Source organism: Cherax quadricarinatus, chromosome 10 (assembly GCF_038502225.1).
Source record: "Cherax quadricarinatus isolate ZL_2023a chromosome 10, ASM3850222v1, whole genome shotgun sequence".
Classification (NCBI taxonomy): domain Eukaryota; kingdom Metazoa; phylum Arthropoda; class Malacostraca; order Decapoda; family Parastacidae; genus Cherax; species Cherax quadricarinatus.
This window is the reverse complement of record NC_091301.1, coordinates 50,987,910-51,007,845: the sequence shown is the minus strand read 5'-3', so window position 1 is coordinate 51,007,845 and position 19,936 is coordinate 50,987,910. Positions and strand designations below refer to the sequence as shown.

The 19,936-nt window shown below is 46.3% G+C and overlaps 1 protein-coding gene across 1 annotated transcript in view; it reads left to right on the top strand.

The window, feature by feature from the left end:
• The window catches only part of LOC128687831 (neural cell adhesion molecule 1-like), a 158,923-nt gene that overhangs the window by 102,323 nt on the left and 36,664 nt on the right, over nt 1–19,936 (top strand). Inside the window, 1 exon segment of the mRNA XM_070083832.1 lies at nt 17,957–18,147. Within this exon segment, the coding sequence (XP_069939933.1) occupies nt 17,957–18,147 (191 nt within the window).

Here is a 19,936-nt window from a genome sequence, read left to right as displayed (position 1 = left end):
CACAAACACACACACATGAACACACACACACACACACACACACAGGAGGAACCAGGAGCTGCGAATCGACCCCTGCAACCACAACTAGATAAGTACACACACACACACACACACACACACACACACACACACACACACACACACATACACTCAGCCGTCGGCAGAGTTTACATTTATACTGACTCTTAACTACCAAGGTTCTGACATTTACACTCACTCTTAACTACCAAGGTTCTGACATTTACACTGACTCTTAACTACCAAGGTTCTGACATTTACACTGACTCTTAACTACCAAGGTTCTGACATTTACACAGACTCTTAACTACCAAGGTTCTAACATTTACACTGACTCTTAACTACCAAGGTTCTGACATTTACACTGACTCTTACCTACCAAGGTTCTGACATTTACACTGACTCTTAACTACCAAGGTTCTGACATTTACACTCTTAACTACCAAGGTTCTGACATTTTCACTGACTCTTAACTATCAAGGTTCTGACATTTACACTGGCTCTTAACTACCAAGGTTCTGACATTTACACTGACTCTTAACTACCAAGGTTCTGACATTTACACTGACTCTTAACTACCAAGGTTCTGACATTTACACTGACTCTTAACTACCAAGGTTCTGACATTTACACTGACTCTTAACTACCAAGGTTCTGACATTTACACTGACGCTTAACTTCCAAGGTTCTGACATTTACACTGACTCTTAACTACCAAGGTTCTGACATTTACACTGACTCTTAACTACCAAGGTTCTGACATTTACACTGACTCTTAACTACCAAGGTTCTGACATTTACACTCACTCTTAACTACCAAGGTTCTGACATTTACACTGACTCTTAACTACCAAGGTTCTGACATTTACACTGATTCTTAACTACCAAGGTTCTGACATTTACACTCACTCTTAACTACCAAGGTTCTGACATTTACACTGACTCTTAACTACCAAGGTTCTGACATTTACACTGACTCTTAACTACCAAGGGTCTGACATTTACACTCACTCTTAACTACCAAGGTTCTGACATTTACACTGACTCTTAACTAACAACGTACTGACATTTACACTCACTCTTAACTACCAAGGTTCTGACATTTATACTGACTCTTAACTAACAACGTACTGACATTTACACTCACTCTTAACTACCAAGGTTCTGACATTTACACTGACTCTTAACTACCAAGGTTCTGACATTTACACTGACTCTTAACTACCAAGGTTCTGACATTTACACTCACTCTTAAATACCAAGGTTCTGACATTTACACTGACTCTTAACTACCAAGGTTCTGACATTTACACTGACTCTTAACTATCAAGGTTCTGACATTTACACTGATTCTTAACTACCAAGGTTCTGACATTTACACTCACTCTTAACTACCAAGGTTCTGACATTCACACTGACTCTTAACTACCAAGGTTCTGACATTTACACTGACTCTTAACTACCAAGGTTCTGACATTTACACTGACTCTTAACTACCAAGGTACTGACATTTACACTGACTCTTAACTATCAAGGTTCTGACATTTACACTGACTCTTATCTACCAAGGTTCTGACATTTACACTGACTCTTAACTACCAAGGTTCTGACATTTACACTGACTCTTAACTACCAAGGTTCTGATATTTACACTGACTCTTAACTACCAAGGTTCTGACATTTACACTGACTCTTAACTACCAAGGTTCTGACATTTACACTGACTCTTAACTACCAAGGTTCTGACATTTACACTGACTCTTAACTACCAAGGTTCTGACATTTACACTGACTCTTAACTACCAAGGTTCTGACATTTACACTGACTCTTAACTACCAAGGTTCTGACATTTACACTCACTCTTAACTACCAAGGTTCTGACATTTACACTGACTCTTAACTACCAAGGTTCTGACATTTACACTGACTCTTAACTACAAAGGTTCTGACATTTACACTCACTCTTAACTACCAAGGTTCTGACATTTACACTGACTCTTAACTAACAACGTACTGACATTTACACTGACTCTTAACTACCAAGGTTCTGACATTTACACTGACTCTTAACTAACAACGTACTGACATTTACACTGACTCTTAACTACCAAGGTCCTGACATTTACACTGACTCTTAACTACCAAGGTTCTGACATTTACACTGACTCTTAACTACCAAGGTTCTCACATTTACACTGACTCTTAACTACCAAGGTTCTGACATTTACACTGACTCTTAACTACCAAGATTCTGACATTTACACTGACTCTTAACTACCAAGGTTCTGACATTTACACTGATTCTTAACTACCAAGGTTCTGACATTTACACTCACTCTTAACTACCAAGGTTCTGACATTCACACTGACTCTTAACTACCAAGGTTCTGACATTTACACTGACTCTTAACTACCAAGGTTCTGACATTTACACTGACTCTTAACTACCAAGGTACTGACATTTACATTGACTCTTAACTATCAAGGTTCTGACATTTACACTGACTCTTATCTACCAAGGTTCTGACATTTACACTGACTCTTAACTACCAAGGTTCTGACATTTACACTGACTCTTAACTACCAAGGTTCTGATATTTACACTGACTCTTAACTACCAAGGTTCTGACATTTACACTGACTCTTAACTAACAACGTACTGACATTTACACTGACTCTTAACTACCAAGGTTCTGACATTTACACTGACTCTTAACTAACAACGTACTGACATTTACACTGACTCTTAACTACCAAGGTACTGACATTTACACTGACTCTTAACTACCAAGGTTTTGACATTTACACTGACTCTTAACTACCAAGGTTCTGACATTTACACTGACTCTTAACTAACAACGTACTGACATTTACACTCACTCTTAACTACCAAGGTTCTGACATTTATACTGACTCTTAACTAACAACGTACTGACATTTACACTCACTCTTAACTACCAAGGTTCTGACATTTACACTGACTCTTAACTACCAAGGTTCTGACATTTACACTGACTCTTAACTACCAAGGTTCTGACATTTACACTCACTCTTAACTACCAAGGTTCTGACATTTACACTGACTCTTAACTACCAAGGTTCTGACATTTACACTGACTCTTAACTATCAAGGTTCTGACATTTACACTGATTCTTAACTACCAAGGTTCTGACATTTACACTCACTCTTAACTACCAAGGTTCTGACATTCACACTGACTCTTAACTACCAAGGTTCTGACATTTACACTGACTCTTAACTACCAAGGTTCTGACATTTACACTGACTCTTAACTACCAAGGTTCTGACATTTACACTGACTCTTAACTACCAAGGTTCTGACATTTACACTGACTCTTAACTACCAAGGTTCTGACATTTACACTGACTCTTAACTACCAAGGTTCTGACATTTACACTGACTCTTAACTACCAAGGTTCTGACATTTACACTGACTCTTAACTACCAAGGTTCTGACATTTACACTGACTCTTAACTACCAAGGTTCTGACATTTACACTGACTCTTAACTACCAAGGTTCTGACATTTACACTGACTCTTAACTACCAAGGTTCTGACATTTACACTGACTCTTAACTACCAAGGTTCTGACATTTACACTGACTCTTAACTACCAAGGTTCTGACATTTACACTGACTCTTAACTACCAAGGTTCTGACATTTACACTGACTCTTAACTACCAAGGTTCTGACATTTACACTGACTCTTAACTACCAAGGTTCTGACATTTACACTCACTCTTAACTACCAAGGTTCTGACATTTACACTGACTCTTAACTAACAACGTACTGACATTTACACTGGCTCTTAACTACCAAGGTTCTGACATTTACACTGACTCTTAACTAACAACGTACTGACATTTACACTCACTCTTAACTACCAAGGTTCTGACATTTACACTGACTCTTAACTACCAAGGTTCTGACATTTACACTGACTCTTAACTACCAAGGTTCTGACATTTACACTCACTCTTAAATACCAAGGTTCTGACATTTACACTGACTCTTAACTACCAAGGTTCTGACATTTACACTGACTCTTAACTATCAAGGTTCTGACATTTACACTGATTCTTAACTACCAAGGTTCTGACATTTACACTCACTCTTAACTACCAAGGTTCTGACATTCACACTGACTCTTAACTACCAAGGTTCTGACATTTACACTGACTCTTAACTACCAAGGTTCTGACATTTACACTGACTCTTAACTACCAAGGTACTGACATTTACATTGACTCTTAACTATCAAGGTTCTGACATTTACACTGACTCTTATCTACCAAGGTTCTGACATTTACACTGACTCTTAACTACCAAGGTTCTGACATTTACACTGACTCTTAACTACCAAGGTTCTGACATTTACACTGACTCTTAACTACCAAGGTTCTGACATTTACACTGACTCTTAACTAACAACGTACTGACATTTACACTGACTCTTAACTACCAAGGTTCTGACATTTACACTGACTCTTAACTAACAACGTACTGACATTTACACTGACTCTTAACTACCAAGATACTGACATTTACACTGACTCTTAACTACCAAGGTTTTGACATTTACACTGACTCTTAACTACCAAGGTTCTGACATTTACACTGACTCTTAACTTCCAAGGTTCTGACATTTACACTCACTCTTAACTACAAAGGTTCTGACATTTACACTGACTCTTAACTACCAAGGTTCTGACATTTACACTGATTCTTAACTACCAAGGTTCTGACATTTACACTGAGTCTTAACTACCAAGGTTCTGATATTTACACTGACTCTTAACTACCAAGGTTCTGACATTTACACCGACTCTTAACTACCAAGGTTCTCACATTTACATTGAATCTTAACTACCAAGGTTCTGACATTTACACTGACTCTTAACTACCAAGATTCTGACATTTACACAGACTCTTAACTACCAAGGTTCTGAAGTTAACAATTACATGAAGGTGAGCGTAAATTGGTCTTTAAAAATGATTTTAAGTCGTAGCCCATAAAGGTTCAGATATAGTTGTTGGCAGTGATGCTGGGGTGATGCTTCAGTGTTGGCAGTGATGCTGGGGTGATGCTTCAGTGTTGGCAGTGATGCTGGGGTGATGCTTCAGTGTTGGCAGTGATGCTGGGGTGATGCTTCAGTGTTGGCAGTGACGCTGGCGTGATGCTTCAGTGTTGGCAGTGATGCTGGGGTGATGCTTCAGTGTTGGCAGTGACGCTGGGGTGATGCTTCAGTGTTGGCAGTGATGCTGGGGTGATGCTTCAGTGTTGGCAGTGATGCTGGGGTGGTGCTTCAGTGTTGGCAGTGATGCTGGGGTGATGCTTCAGTGTTGGCAGTGATGCTGGGGTGATGCTTCAGTGTTGGCAGTGATGCTGGGGTGATGCTTCAGTGTTGGCAGTGATGCTGGCGTGATGCTTCAGTGTTGGCAGTGATGCTGGGGTGATGCTTCAGTGTTGGCAGTGACGCTGGGGTGATGCTTCAGTGTTGGCAGTGATGCTGGGGTGATGCTTCAGTGTTGGCAGTGATGCTGGGGTGATGCTTCAGTGTTGGCAGTGATGCTGGGGTGATGCTTCAGTGTTGGCAGTGATGCTGGGGTGATGCTTCAGTGTTGGCAGTGAGGCTCGGGTGATGCTTCAGTGTTGGCAGTGATGCTAGGGTGATGCTTCAGTGTTGGCAGTGACGCTGGGGTGATGCTTCAGTGTTGGCAGTGATGTTGGGGTGATGCTTCATTGTTGGCAGTGACGCTGGGGTGATGCTTCAGTGTTGGCAGTGATGTTGGGGTGATGCTTCAGTGTTGGCAGTGATGCTGGGGTGATGCTTCAGTGTTGGCAGTGATACTGGGGTGATAATGATGCTTCAGTGTTGGCAGTGATGCTGGGGTGATGATGATGCTTCAGTGATGGCAGTGATGCTGGGGTGATAATGATGCTTCAGTGCTGGCAGTGATGCTGGGGTGATGCTTCAGTGTTGGCAGTGATGCTGGCGTGATGCTTCAGTGTTGGCAGTGATGCTGGGGAGATGCTTCAGTGTTGGCAGTGACGCTGGGGTTATGCTTCAGTGTTGGCAGTGATGCTGGGGTGATGCTTCAGTGTTGGCAGTGATGCTGGGGTGATGCTTCAGTGTTGGCTGTGATGCTGGGGTGATGCTTCAGTGTTGGCAGTGATGCTGGGGTGATCCTTCAGTGTTGGCAGTGATGCTGGGATGATGCTTCAGTGTTGGCAGTGATGCTGGGGTGATGCTTCAGTGTTGGCAGTGATGCTGGGGTGATGCTTCAGTGTTGGCAGTGATGCTGGGGTGATGCTTCAGTGTTGGCAGTGATGCTGGGGTGATGCTTCAGTGTTGGCAGTGATGCTGGCGTGATGGTTCAGTGTTGGCAGTGATGCTGGGGTGATGCTTCAGTGTTGGCAGTGACGCTGGGGTGATGCTTCAGTGTTGGCAGTGATGCTGGGGTGATGCTTCAGTGTTGGCAGTGACGCTGGGGTGATGCTTCAGTGTTGGCAGTGATGCTGGGGTGATGCTTCAGTGTTGGCAGTGATGCTGGGGTGATGCTTCAGTGTTGGCAGTGATGCTGGGGTGACGCTTCAGTGTTGGCAGTGATGCTGGGGTGATGCTTCAGTGTTGGCAGTGATGTTGGGGTGATGCTTCAGTGTTGGCAGTGATGCTGGGGTGACGCTTCAGTGTTGGCAGTGATGTTGGGGTGATGCTTCAGTGCTGGCAGTGATGCTAGGGTGATGCTTCAGTGTTGGCAGTGATGTTCGGGTGATGCTTCAGTGCTGGCAGTGATGCTGGGGTGATGCTTCAGTGTTGGCAGTGATGCTGGGGTGATGCTTCAGTGTTGGCAGTGATGCTGGGGTGATGCTTCAGTGTTGGCAGTGATGCTGGGGTGATGCTTCAGTGTTGGCAGTGATGTTGGGGTGATGCTTCAGTGTTGGCAGTGATGCTGGGGTGATGCTTCAGTGTTGGCAGTGATACTGGGGTGATAATGATGCTTCAGTGTTGGCAGTGATGCTGGGGTGATGATGATGCTTCAGTGATGGCAGTGATGCTGGGGTGATAATGATGCTTCAGTGCTGGCAGTGATGCTGGGGTGATGCTTCAGTGTTGGCAGTGATGCTGGCGTGATGCTTCAGTGTTGGCAGTGATGCTGGGGAGATGCTTCAGTGTTGGCAGTGACGCTGGGGTTATGCTTCAGTGTTGGCAGTGATGCTGGGGTGATGCTTCAGTGTTGGCAGTGATGCTGGGGTGATGCTTCAGTGTTGGCAGTGATGCTGGGGTGATGCTTCAGTGTTGGCAGTGATGCTGGGGTGATCCTTCAGTGTTGCCAGTGATGCTGGGGTGATGCTTCAGTGTTGGCAGTGATGCTGGGGTGATGCTTCAGTGTTGGCAGTGATGCTGGGGTGATGCTTCAGTGTTGGCAGTGATGCTGGGGTGATGCTTCAGTGTTGGCAGTGATGCTGGGGTGATGCTTCAGTGTTGGCAGTGATGCTGGCGTGATGCTTCAGTGTTGGCAGTGATGCTGGGGTGATGCTTCAGTGTTGGCAGTGACGCTGGGGTGATGCTTCAGTGTTGGCAGTGATGCTGGGGTGATGCTTCAGTGTTGGCAGTGACGCTGGGGTGATGCTTCAGTGTTGGCAGTGATGCTGGGGTGATGCTTCAGTGTTGGCAGTGATGCTGGGGTGATGCTTCAGTGTTGGCAGTGATGCTGGGGTGACGCTTCAGTGTTGGCAGTGATGGTGGGGTGATGCTTCAGTGTTGGCAGTGATGTTGGGGTGATGCTTCAGTGTTGGCAGTGATGCTGGGGTGACGCTTCAGTGTTGGCAGTGATGTTGGGGTGATGCTTCAGTGCTGGCAGTGATGCTGGGGTGATGTTTCAGTGTTGGCAGTGATGTTCGGGTGATGCTTCAGTGCTGGCAGTGATGCCGGGGTGATGCTTCAGTGTTGGCAGTGATGCTGGGGTGATGCTTCAGTGTTGGCAGTGATGTTGGGGTGATGCTTCAGTGTTGGCAGTGATGCTGGGGTGATGCTTCAGTGTTGGCAGTGATGTTGGGGTGATGCTTCAGTGTTGGCAGTGATGCTGGGGTGATGCTTCAGTGTTGGCAGTGATGCTGGGGTGATGCTTCAGTGTTGGCAGTGATGCTGGGGTGATGCTTCAGTGTTGGCAGTGAGGCTCGGGTGATGCTTCATTGTTGGCAGTGATGCTGGGGTGATGCTTCAGTGTTGGCAGTGACGCTGGGGTGATGCTTCAGTGTTGGCAGTGATGTTGGGGTGATGCTTCAGTGTTGGCAGTGACGCTGGGGTGATGGTTCAGTGTTGGCAGTGATGTTGGGGTGATGCTTCAGTGTTGGCAGTGATGCTGGGGTGATGCTTCAGTGTTGGCAGTGATACTGGGGTGATAATGATGCTTCAGTGTTGGCAATGATGCTGGGGTGATGATGATGCTTCCGTGTTGGCAGTGATGCTGGGGTGATAATGATGCTTCAGTGCTGGCAGTGATGCTGGGGTGATGCTTCAGTGTTGGCAGTGATACTGGGGTGATAATGATGCTTCAGTGTTGGCAGTGATGCTGGGGTGATGATGATGCTTCAGTGTTGGCAGTGATGCTGGGGTGATAATGATGCTTCAGTGTTGGCAGTGATGCTGGGGTGATGATGATGCTTCAGTGTTGGCAGTGATACTGGGGTGATAATGATGCTTCAGTGCTGGCAGTGATGCTGGGGTGATAATGATGCTTCAGTGCTGGCAGTGATGCTGGGGTGATGATGATGCTTCAGTGTTGGCAGTGATGCTCGGGTGATAATGATGCTTCAGTGCTGGCAGTGATACTGGGGTGATAATGATGCTTCAGTGCTGGCAGTGATGCTGGGGTGATAATGAGGCTTCAGTGCTGGCAGTGATGCTGGGGTGATAATGATGCTTCAGTGATGGCAGTGATGCTCGGGTGATGATGATGTTTCAGTGGTGGCAGTGATGCTCGGGTGATGATGATGCTTCAGTGCTGGCAGTGATGCTGGGGTGATAATGATGCTTCGGTGCTGGCAGTGATGCTGGGGTGATAATGATGCTTCAGTGATGGCAGTGATGCTCGGGTGATGATGATGCTTCAGTGCTGGCAGTGATGCTGGGGTGATAATGACGCTTCAGTGTTGGCAGTGATGCTGGGGTGATAATTGTGCTTCAGTGCTGGCAGTGATGCTCGGGTGATAATGATGCTTCAGTGATGGCAGTGATGCTGGGGTGATGATGATGCTTCAGTGATGGCAGTGATACTGGGGTGATAATGATGCTTCAGTGATGGCAGTGATGCTGGGGTGATGATTATGCTTCAGTGATGGCAGTGATACTGGGGTGATAATGATGCTTCAGTGCTGGCAGTGATGCTGGGGTGATGATGATGCTTCAGTGCTGGCAGTGATGCTGGGGTGATAATGATGCTTCAGTGCTGGCAGTGATACTGGGGTGATAATGATGCTTCAGTGCTGGCAGTGATGCTGGGGTGATAATGATGCTTCAGTGCTGGCAGTGATGCTGGGGTGATAATGATGCTTCAGTGCTGGCAGTGATGCTGGAGTGAGAGAGGTACTTCAGTGTTGGCAGTGATGCTGGGGTGATGCTTCAGTGTTGGCAGTGATGCTGGGGTGATGCTTCAGTGTTGGCAGTGATGCTGGGGTGATGCTTCAGTGTTGGCAGTGATGCTGGGGTGATGCTTCAGTGTTGGCAGTGATGCTGGGGTGATGCTTCAGTGTTGGCAGTGATGCTGGGGTGATGCTTCAGTGTTGGCAGTGATGCTGGGGTGATGCTTCAGTGTTGGCAGTGATGCTGGGGTGATGCTTCAGTGTTGGCAGTGATGCTGGGGTGATGCTTCAGTGTTGGCAGTGATGCTGGGGTGATGCTTCAGTGTTGGCAGTGATGTTGAGGTGATGCTTCAGTGTTGGCAGTGATGCTGGGGTGACGCTTCAGTGTTGGCAGTGATGTTGGGGTGATGCTTCAGTGCTGGCAGTGATGCTGGGGTGATGCTTCAGTGTTGGCATTGATGTTCGGGTGATGCTTCAGTGCTGGCAGTGATGCCGGGGTGATGCTTCAGTGTTGGCAGTGATGCTGGGGTGATGCTTCAGTGTTGCCAGTGATGTTGGGGTGATGCTTCAGTGTTGGCAGTGATGCTGGGGTGATGCTTCAGTGTTGGCAGTGATGCTGGGGTGATGCTTCAGTGTTGGCAGTGATGCTGGGGTGATGCTTTAGTGGTGGCAGTGATGCTGGGGTGATGCTTCAGTGTTGGCAGTGATGCTGGGGTGATGCTTCAGTGTTGGCAGTGAGGCTGGGGTGATGCTTCAGTGTTGGCAGTGATGCTGGGGTGATGCTTCAGTGTTGGCAGTGACGCTGGGGTGATGCTTCAGTGTTGGCAGTGATGTTGGGGTGATGCTTCAGTGTTGGCAGTGATGTTGGGGTGATGCTTCAGTGTTGGCAGTGATGCTGGGGTGATGCTTCAGTGTTGGCAGTGATACTGGGGTGATAATGATGCTTCAGTGTTGGCAGTGATGCTGGGGTGATGATGATGCTTCAGTGCTGGCAGTGATGCTGGGGTGATAATGATGCTTCAGTGTTGGCAGTGATGCTCGGGTGATAATGATGCTTCAGTGTTGGCAGTGATGCTCGGGTGATGATGATGCTTCAGTGATGGCAGTGATGCTGGGGTGATGATGATGCTTCAGTGCTGGCAGTGATGCTGGGGTGATAATGATGCTTCAGTGTTGGCAGTGATGCTCGGGTGATAATGATGCTTCAGTGTTGGCAGTGATGCTGGGGTGATGATGATGCTTCAGTGTTGGCAGTGATGCTCGGGTGATAATGATGCTTCAGTGTTGGCAGTGATGCTGGGTGATGATGCTTCAGTGTTGGCAGTGATGCTGGGGTGATAATGATGCTTCTGTGCTGGCAGTGATGCTGGGGTGATAATGATGCTTCAGTGATGGCAGTGATTCTGGGGTGATGATGATGCTTCAGTGCTGGCAGTGATGCTGGGGTGATAATGATGCTTCAGTGATGGCAGTGATGCTGGGGTGATGATGCTTCAGTGATGGCAGTGATGTTGGGGTGATAATGATGCTTCAGTGATGGCAGTGATGCTGGGGTGATGATGCTTCAGTGTTGGCAGTGATGCTGGGGTGATAATGATGCTTCAGTGTTGGCAGTGATGCTGGGGTGATAATGATGCTTCAGTGCTGGCAGTGATGCTGGGGTGATAATGATGCTTCAGTGCTGGCAGTGATGCTGGGGTGATAATGATGCTTCAGTGCTGGCAGTGATGCTGGGGTGATGATGCTTCAGTGCTGGCAGTGATGCTGGGGTGATAATGATGCTTCAGTGATGGCAGTGATGCTGGGGTGATAATGATGCTTCAGTGCTGGCAGTGATGCTGGGGTGATAATGATGCTTCAGTGCTGGCAGTGATGCTGGGGTGATGATGATGCTTCAGTGCAGGCAGTGATGCTGGGGTGATAATGATGCTTCAGTGCTTGCAGTGATGCTGGGGTGATAATGATGCTTCAGTGATGGCAGTGATGCTGGGGTGATGATGATGCTTCAGTGCTGGCAGTGATGCTGGGGTGATAATGATGCTTCAGTGATGGCAGTGATGCTGGGGTGATAATGATGCTTCAGTGATGGCAGTGATGCTCGGGTGATGATGATGCTTCAGTGCTGGCAGTGATGCTGGGGTGATAATGATGCTTCAGTGCTGGCAGTGATGCTGGGGTGATAATTGTGCTTCAGTGCTGGCAGTGATGCTGGGGTGATAATGATGCTTCAGTGATGGCAGTGATGCTGGGGTGATAATGATGCTTCAGTGCTGGCAGTGATGCTGGGGTGATAATGATGCTTCAGTGATAGCAGTGATGCTGGGGTGATAATGATGCTTCAGTGCTGGCAGTGATGCTCGGGTGATAATGATGCTTTAGTGCTGGCAGTGATGCTGGGGTGATAATGATGCTTCAGTGATGGCAGTGATGCTGGGGTGATAATGATGCTTCAGTGATGGCAGTGATGCTGGGGTGATAATGATGCTTCAGTGATGGCAGTGATGCTCGGGTGATAATGATGCTTCAGTGATGGCAGTGATGCTGGGGTGATGATGATGCTTCAGTGATGGCAGTGATACTGGGGTGATAATGATGCTTCAATGATGGCAGTGATACTGGGGTGATAATGATGCTTCAGTGCTGGCAGTGATACTGGGGTGATAATGGTGCTTCAGTGCTGACAGTGATGCTGGGGTGATAATGATGCTTCAGTGCTGGCAGTGATACTGGGGTGATAATGATTCTTCAGTGCTGGCAGTGATGCTGGGGTGATAATGATGCTTCAGTGCTGGCAGTGATACTGGGGTGATAATGATGCTTCAGTGCTGGCAGTGATGCTGGGGTGAGAGAGGTACTTCAGTGCTGGCAGTAATGTTGGGGTGAGAGAGGTACTTCAGTGCTGGCAGTGATGCTGGGGTGAGAGAGGTACTTCAGTGCTGGCAGTAATGTTGGGGTGAGAGAGGTACTTCAGTGCTGGCAGTGATGCTGGGGTGAGAGAGGTACTTCAGTGCTGGCAGTGATGCTGGGGTGAGAGAGGTACTTCAGTGCTGGCAGTGATGCTGGGGTGATAATGATGCTTCAGTGCTGTCAGTGATGCTTGGGTGAGAGAGGTACTTCAGTGCTGGCAGTAATATTGGGGTGAGAGAGGTACTTCAGTGCTGGCAGTGATGCTGGGGTGAGAGTGATACTTCAGTGATGCTGGGGTGAGAGAGGTACTTCAGTGATGCTGGGGTGAGAGAGGTACTTCAGTGATGCTGGGGTGAGAGAGGTACTTCAGTACTGGCAGTGATGCTGGGGTGAGAGAGGTACTTCAGTGCTGGCAGTGATGCTGGGGTGAGAGAGGTACTTCAGTGCTGGCAGTGATGCTGGGGTGAGAGAGGTACTTCAGTGCTGGCAGTAATGTTGGGGTGAGAGAGGTACTTCAGTGCTGGCAGTGATGCTGGGGTGAGAGAGGTACTTCAGTGCTGGCAGTGATGCTGGGGTGAGAGAGGTACTTCAGTGCTGGCAGTAATGTTGGGGTGAGAGAGGTACTTCAGTGCTGGCAGTGATGCTGGGGTGAGAGAGGTACTTCAGTGCTGGCAGTGATGCTGGGGTGAGAGAGGTACTTCAGTGCTGGCAGTGATGCTGGGGTGAGAGAGGTACTTCAGTGCTGGCAGTGATGCTGGGGTGAGAGAGGTACTTCAGTGATGCTGGGGTGAGAGAGGTACTTCAGTGCTGGCAGTGATGCTGGGGTGAGAGAGGTACTTCAGTGATGCTGGGGTGAGAGAGGTACTTCAGTGCTGGCAGTAATGCTGGGGTGAGAGAGGTACTTCAGTGCTGGCAGTGATGCTGGGGTGATAATGATGCTTCAGTGCTGGCAGTGATGCTGGGGTGAGAGAGGTACTTCAGTGCTGGCAGTGATGCTGGGGTGAGAGAGGTACTTCAGTGCTGGCAGTGATGCTGCGGTGAGAGAGGTACTTCAGTGCTGGCAGTGATGCTGGGGTGAGAGAGGTACTTCAGTGCTGGCAGTGATGCTGGGGTGAGAGAGGTACTTCAGTGCTGGCAGTGATGCTGGGGTGAGAGAGGTACTTCAGTGCTGGTAGTGATGCTGGGGTGAGAGAGGTACTTCAGTGCTGGCAGTGATGCTGGGGTGAGAGAGGTACTTCAGTGCTGGCAGTGATGCTGGGGTGAGAGAGGTACTTCAGTGCTGGCAGTGATGCTGGGGTGAGAGAGGTACTTCAGTGCTGGCAGTGATGCTGGGGTGAGACAGGTACTTCAGTGCTGGCAGTGATGCTGGGGTGAGAGAGGTACTTCAGTGCTGGCAGTGATGCTGGGGTGAGATAGGTACTTCAGTGCTGGGAGAGCGAGCAGTGATACAAGGATGGCAGGAATTGTTCCCGCCTTGGTATTTTGGCTTGTATTCGGTCTTAACCGACCATTATTTCTTAAGATGATGTTCAGATGTGATGTCAACAGACATCTGTAACACATCCCGAGACATCAGAGATGTCTGGCAGTAGGACGTCACAACCCATTCTCCTGTATTTTATGTACTGAGTCCGGACGCTGCTGGACACCTTCAGGAGGTTAATGGTTGGCAATAAGTATTTTACAGCCGTGTTCTAGCTGCCTCTACTACCATCTCCCCCACCACTTTCCATCAATTTCCACTACTTTCCATCAACTACGATTACTTTCCATCAACTACCACCATCACCACCACCTATAAACACCAACCAGCATCTAACGCTACCAGTTACCAGTATCTGTCACCATCATATTCTACTGTCATATTTCACGACCCTATCTTCGACTCCATCCATTCCCTACCATCACTGCCACTGACCACAACTACCACCTACTATAACTATCACATAACACTATCACTAGCTACTACCACACATTCCACAACTCCACCACTTATCACCACGCTCTCCAACACTTATCTTCATCACCATCACCTTTTCAACTAGCATATAACTTACCACCACCACTACCTACTACAACCACCAACACTTGCTACCACTACCACCACCACAACCATCACCACCAACAACCAGAACCATCAACATATGCTATCACTACCACCTACCTCAACCACCAATACCTACTATCACGACCATTTCGTACTACTACTACATTGAAACATCAAAATATGGTCAAAATATTCTCAAAATATGCTCAAAAATCTTATGTATAGATTTTGAGCAAGGGATACTATTACAGAATCTAAATTTCAAAACATACACAGAAAAATAGTTTTCACTAAAGCCTCCAGTCTAGATAGAGAACATTATTATTATTACAGGATAGTAGATGAATGGTTCAGAGAACCGACAAGTTGATAAATTAGACACATGTGCAACTCTTGGGTATCTTTATTAAGGAAACATGTGTCTAATTTATTAACGTGTCGGTTCTCTGAACCATTGATCTACAATCCTGTCAGACACTGCAACTTCTTGGGATCTTAATACTTGGGAATTCTTCACTTGCCTAACCCTTGGGCACGACCTACTTCCACACTGAACAAATGTGACACCACCTACGACTGCTGCACCTCTCCTGCCATACGGTTTATAAGCTGCTTCTCCGCACATATGCCGTATTCTATACAAGATTGATGGACTGACCACATCGAATCAAGGCTGAGGGACTGATTACCTCATTCTCCTCCTGTTCTTCAAGATTCTCCTTTGTATGGACTGATGAAGCCACTGTGTGATGAAACGTTTCCTCAATAAAGATACCCAAGAGTTACTCATGTGTCTAATTTATCAACTTGTCGGTTCTCTGAACCATTCATCTACTATCCTGTAATAATAATAATGTTCTCTATCTAGACTGGAGGCTTTAGTGAAAACTATTTTTCTGTGTATGTCTTGAAATTTAGATTCTGTAATAGTATCCCTTGCTCAAAATCTATACATAACATTTTTGAGCATATTTTGAGAATATTTTGACCATATTTTGATGTTTCAATAATAAAGTCCCTTGTTCAAAATCAGTCTCTCGTGTAAATGATATTCTCTTTCTATGCTTCCACTTTAGTGTATAAGTGAAAGATTGGTATTAACAAAGGGGATATAAATAAGGTCTTGAGGATATCTCTCCATGAGAGACCCCACAATAATGGATTCAAATTAAATAAGTTTAGATTTAGAAAGGATTTAGGAAAGTATTGGTTTGGTAATAGGGTAGTTGATGAGTGGAACAGTCTGTCTAGTAGGGTTATCGAAGCTAAAATCTTGGATAGTTTCAAATTTAGGTTGGATAAATAAATGGGTGAGAGGGGTTGGACTTGAGTGGGACTTGCACTTGAGTAAATAGAATTATTACAGCTTATTTCTATGCATGCTCTCTGCCAATCCCTAGGTACCTTACCCTCTTAATAAATGTATGGAAGAGAGTAAGGTACCTAGGGATTGGCAGAGAGCACGCATAGTTCCTTTGTATAAAGGCAAAGGGGACAAAAGAGAGAGTGCAAAAATTATAGGGGGATAAGTCTGTTGAGTATACCTGGTAAAGTGTATGGTAGAGTTATTATTGAAAGAATTAAGAGTAAGATGGAGAATAGGATAGCAGATGAACAAGGAGGCTTTAGGAAAGGTAGGGGGTGTGTGGACCAGGTGTTTACAGTGAAACATATAAGTGAACAGTATTTAGATAAGGCTAAAGAGGTTTTTGTGGCATTTATGGATTTGGAAAAGGCGTATGACAGGGTGGAAAGGGGGCAATGTGGCAGATGTTGCAGGTGTATGGTGTAGGAGGTAGGTTACTGAAAGCAGTGAAGAGTTTTTACGAGGATAGTGAGGCTCAAATTAGAGTATGTAGGAAAGGGAAATTATTTCCCAGTAAAAGTAGGCCTTAGACAAGGATGTGTGATGTCACCGTGGTTGTTTAATATATTTATAGATGGGATTGTAAGAGAAGTAAATGCGAGGGTCTTGGCAAGAGGCGTGGAGTTAAAAGATAAAGAATCACACATAAAGTGGGAGTTGTCACAGTTGCTCTTTGCTGATGACACTGTGCTCTTGGGAGATTCTGAAGAGAAGTTGCAGAGGTTGGTGGATGAATTTAGTAGGGTATGCAAAACAAGAAAATTAAAAGTAAATACATGAAAGATTAAGGTTATGAGGATAACAAAAAGATTAGGTGATGAAAGATTGAATATCAGATTGGAAGGAGAGAGTATGGAGGAGGTAAATGTATTCAGATATTTGGGAGTGGACGTGTCAGCGGATGGGTCTATGAAAGATGAGGTGAATCATAGAATTGATTAGGGAAAAGGGTGAGCGGTGCACTTAGGAGTCTCTGGAGACAAAGAACTTTGTCCTTGGAGGCAAAGAGGGGAATGTATGAGAGTATAGTTTTACCAACGCTCTTATATGGGTGTGAAGCATGGGTGGTGAATGTTGCAGCGAGGAGAAGGCTGGAGGCAGTGGAGATGTCATGTCTGAGGGCAATGTGTGGTGTGAATATAATGCAGAGAATTCGTAGTTTGGAAGTTAGGAGGAGGTGCGGGATTTCCAAAACTGTTGTCCAGAGGGCTGAGGAAGGGTTGAGGTGGTTCGGACATGTAGAGAGAATGGAGCGAAACAGAGTGACTTCAAGAGTGTATCAGCCTGTAGTGGAAGGAAGGCGGGGTAGGGGTCGGCCTAGGAAAGGTTGGAGGGAGGGGGTAAAGGAGGTTTTGTGTGCGAGGGACTTGGACTTCCAGCAGGCATGCGTGAGCGTGTTTGATAGGAGTGAATGGAGACAAATGGTTTTTAATACTTGACGTGCTGTTGGAGTGTGAGCAAAGTAACATTTATGAAGGGGTTCAGGGAAACCGGCATGCCGGACTTGAGTCCTGGAGATGGGAAGTACAGTGCCTGCACTCTGAAGGAGGGGTGTTAATGTTGCAGTTTAAAAACTGTAGTGTAAAGCACCCTTCTGGCAAGACAGAGATGGAGTGAATGATGGTGAAAGTTTTTCTTTTTCGGGCCACCCTGCCTTGGTGGGAATCGGCCAGTGTGATAATAAAAATAAAATAATTCTTGGGTAGCATTGAAAATTGGGTTGGGCAAATATTTTGTTAGTGGGAAGGTTAGTGAAGGACCTGCCTAGTATGGGCCAACAGGCCTACTGCAGTGTTCCCCTTTTCTTATGTTTTTTATATTTTTCTAAAAGTGATCTTTCAGTACTTCGATATTTTGTCATGATAAAGGATCCATGTGGATGTGACCTGACCTGACTAGGTGGGTCATTGGTTTAAGCCAGGAGGTGACTTGGTTCTGCCTTAAATGGGCCCGTAGGCCTGCTTTAGTGTCCTTTCTTACTTTCTTGTGTTATATGTATACACAGAGCCGAGGTGTACACGGGTGGGTCATCCAGGCCAGTACGTGTTATGGAAGGTCCAGTTCCAGTCTTCAACCTGGAAGGTCTCTCTCCTGGAGGAGACTTTGTGGTGACCCTCACTGCTATCAACCGCAAGGGCGCCTCTCCCCCTGTCTCCTTAGAAGCTTTCACCCTTAAAGTTGCAGAGAACAGAATGAGTGAGTATTGCAACAGAATGAGTGAGTATTGCAACAGAATGAGTGAGTATTGCAACAGAATGAGTGAGTATTGCAACAGAATGAGTGAGTATTGCAACAGAATGAGTGAGTATTGCAACAGAATGAGTGAGTATTGCAACAGAATGAGTGAGTATTGCAACAGAATGAGTGAGTATTGCAACAGAATGAGTGAGTATTGCAACAGAATGAGTATTTTAACAGAATAGGTAACATACGTCAGTCAAAAAAATGAGTATTGAAAGAGAACGAACGTTAGAACGGGATGAGTATTTTAACAGGAAATGTGAATATTGTTACAGGAAGACTGAGTGGTATGTGACACCTGTGTGGTATGTGACACCTGTGTGGTATGTGACACCTGTGTGGTATGTGACACCTGTGAGGTATGTGACACCTGTGAGGTATGTGACACCTGTGAGGTATGTGACACCTGTGTGGTATGTGACACCTGTGTGGTATGTGACACCTGTGTGGTATGTGACACCTGTGTGGTATGTGACACCTGTGTGGTATGTGACACCTGTGTGGTATGTGACACCTGTGAGGTATGTGACACCTGTGTGGTATGTGACACCTGTGAGGTATGTGACACCTGTGTGGTATGTGACACCTGTGTGGTATGTGACACCTGTGTGGTATGTGACACCTGTGTGGTATGTGACACCTGTGTGGTATGTGACACCTGTGAGGTATGTGACACCTGTGTGGTATGTGACACTTGTGTGGTATGTGACACCTGTGTGGTATGTGACACTGTGGTATGTGACACCTGTGTGGTATGTGACACCTGTGAGGTATGTGACACCTGTGTGGTATGTGACACCTGTGAGGTATGTGACACCTGTGTGGTATGTGACACCTGTGAGGTATGTGACACCTGTGTGGTATGTGACACCTGTGTGGTATGTGACACTGTGGTATGTGACACCTGTGTGGTATGTGACACCTGTGAGGTATGTGACACCTGTGTGGTATGTGACACCTGTGAGGTGTGTGACACCTGTGAGGTATGTGACACCTGTGTGGTATGTGACACCTGTGTGGTATGTGACACCTGTGTGGTATGTGACACCTGTGAGGTATGTGACACCTGTGTGGTATGTGACACATGTGAGGTATGTGACACCTGTGTGGTATGTGACACTGTGGTATGTGACACCTGTGTGGTATGTGACACCTGTGAGGTATGTGACACCTGTGTGGTATGTGACACCTGTGAGGTATGTGACACCTGTGTGGTATGTGACACCTGTGTGGTATGTGACACCTGTGTGGTATGTGACACCTGTGAGGTATGTGACACCTGTGAGGTATGTGACACCTGTGTGGTATGTGACACCTGTGTGGTATGTGACACCTGTGTGGTATGTGACACCTGTGTGGTATGTGACACCTGTGTGGTATGTGACACCTGTGTGGTATGTGACACCTGTGAGGTATGTGACACCTGTGTGGTATGTGACACCTGTGAGGTATGTGACACCTGTTTGGTATGTGACACCTGTGTGGTATGTGACACCTGTGTGGTATGTGACACCTGTGTGGTATGTGACACCTGTGTGGTATGTGACACCTGTGAGGTATGTGACACCTGTGTGGTATGTGACACCTGTGTGGTATGTGACACCTGTGTGGTATGTGACACTGTGGTATGTGACACCTGTGTGGTATGTGACACCTGTGAGGTATGTGACACCTGTGTGGTATGTGACACCTGTGAGGTATGTGACACCTGTGTGGTATGTGACACCTGTGTGGTATGTGACAC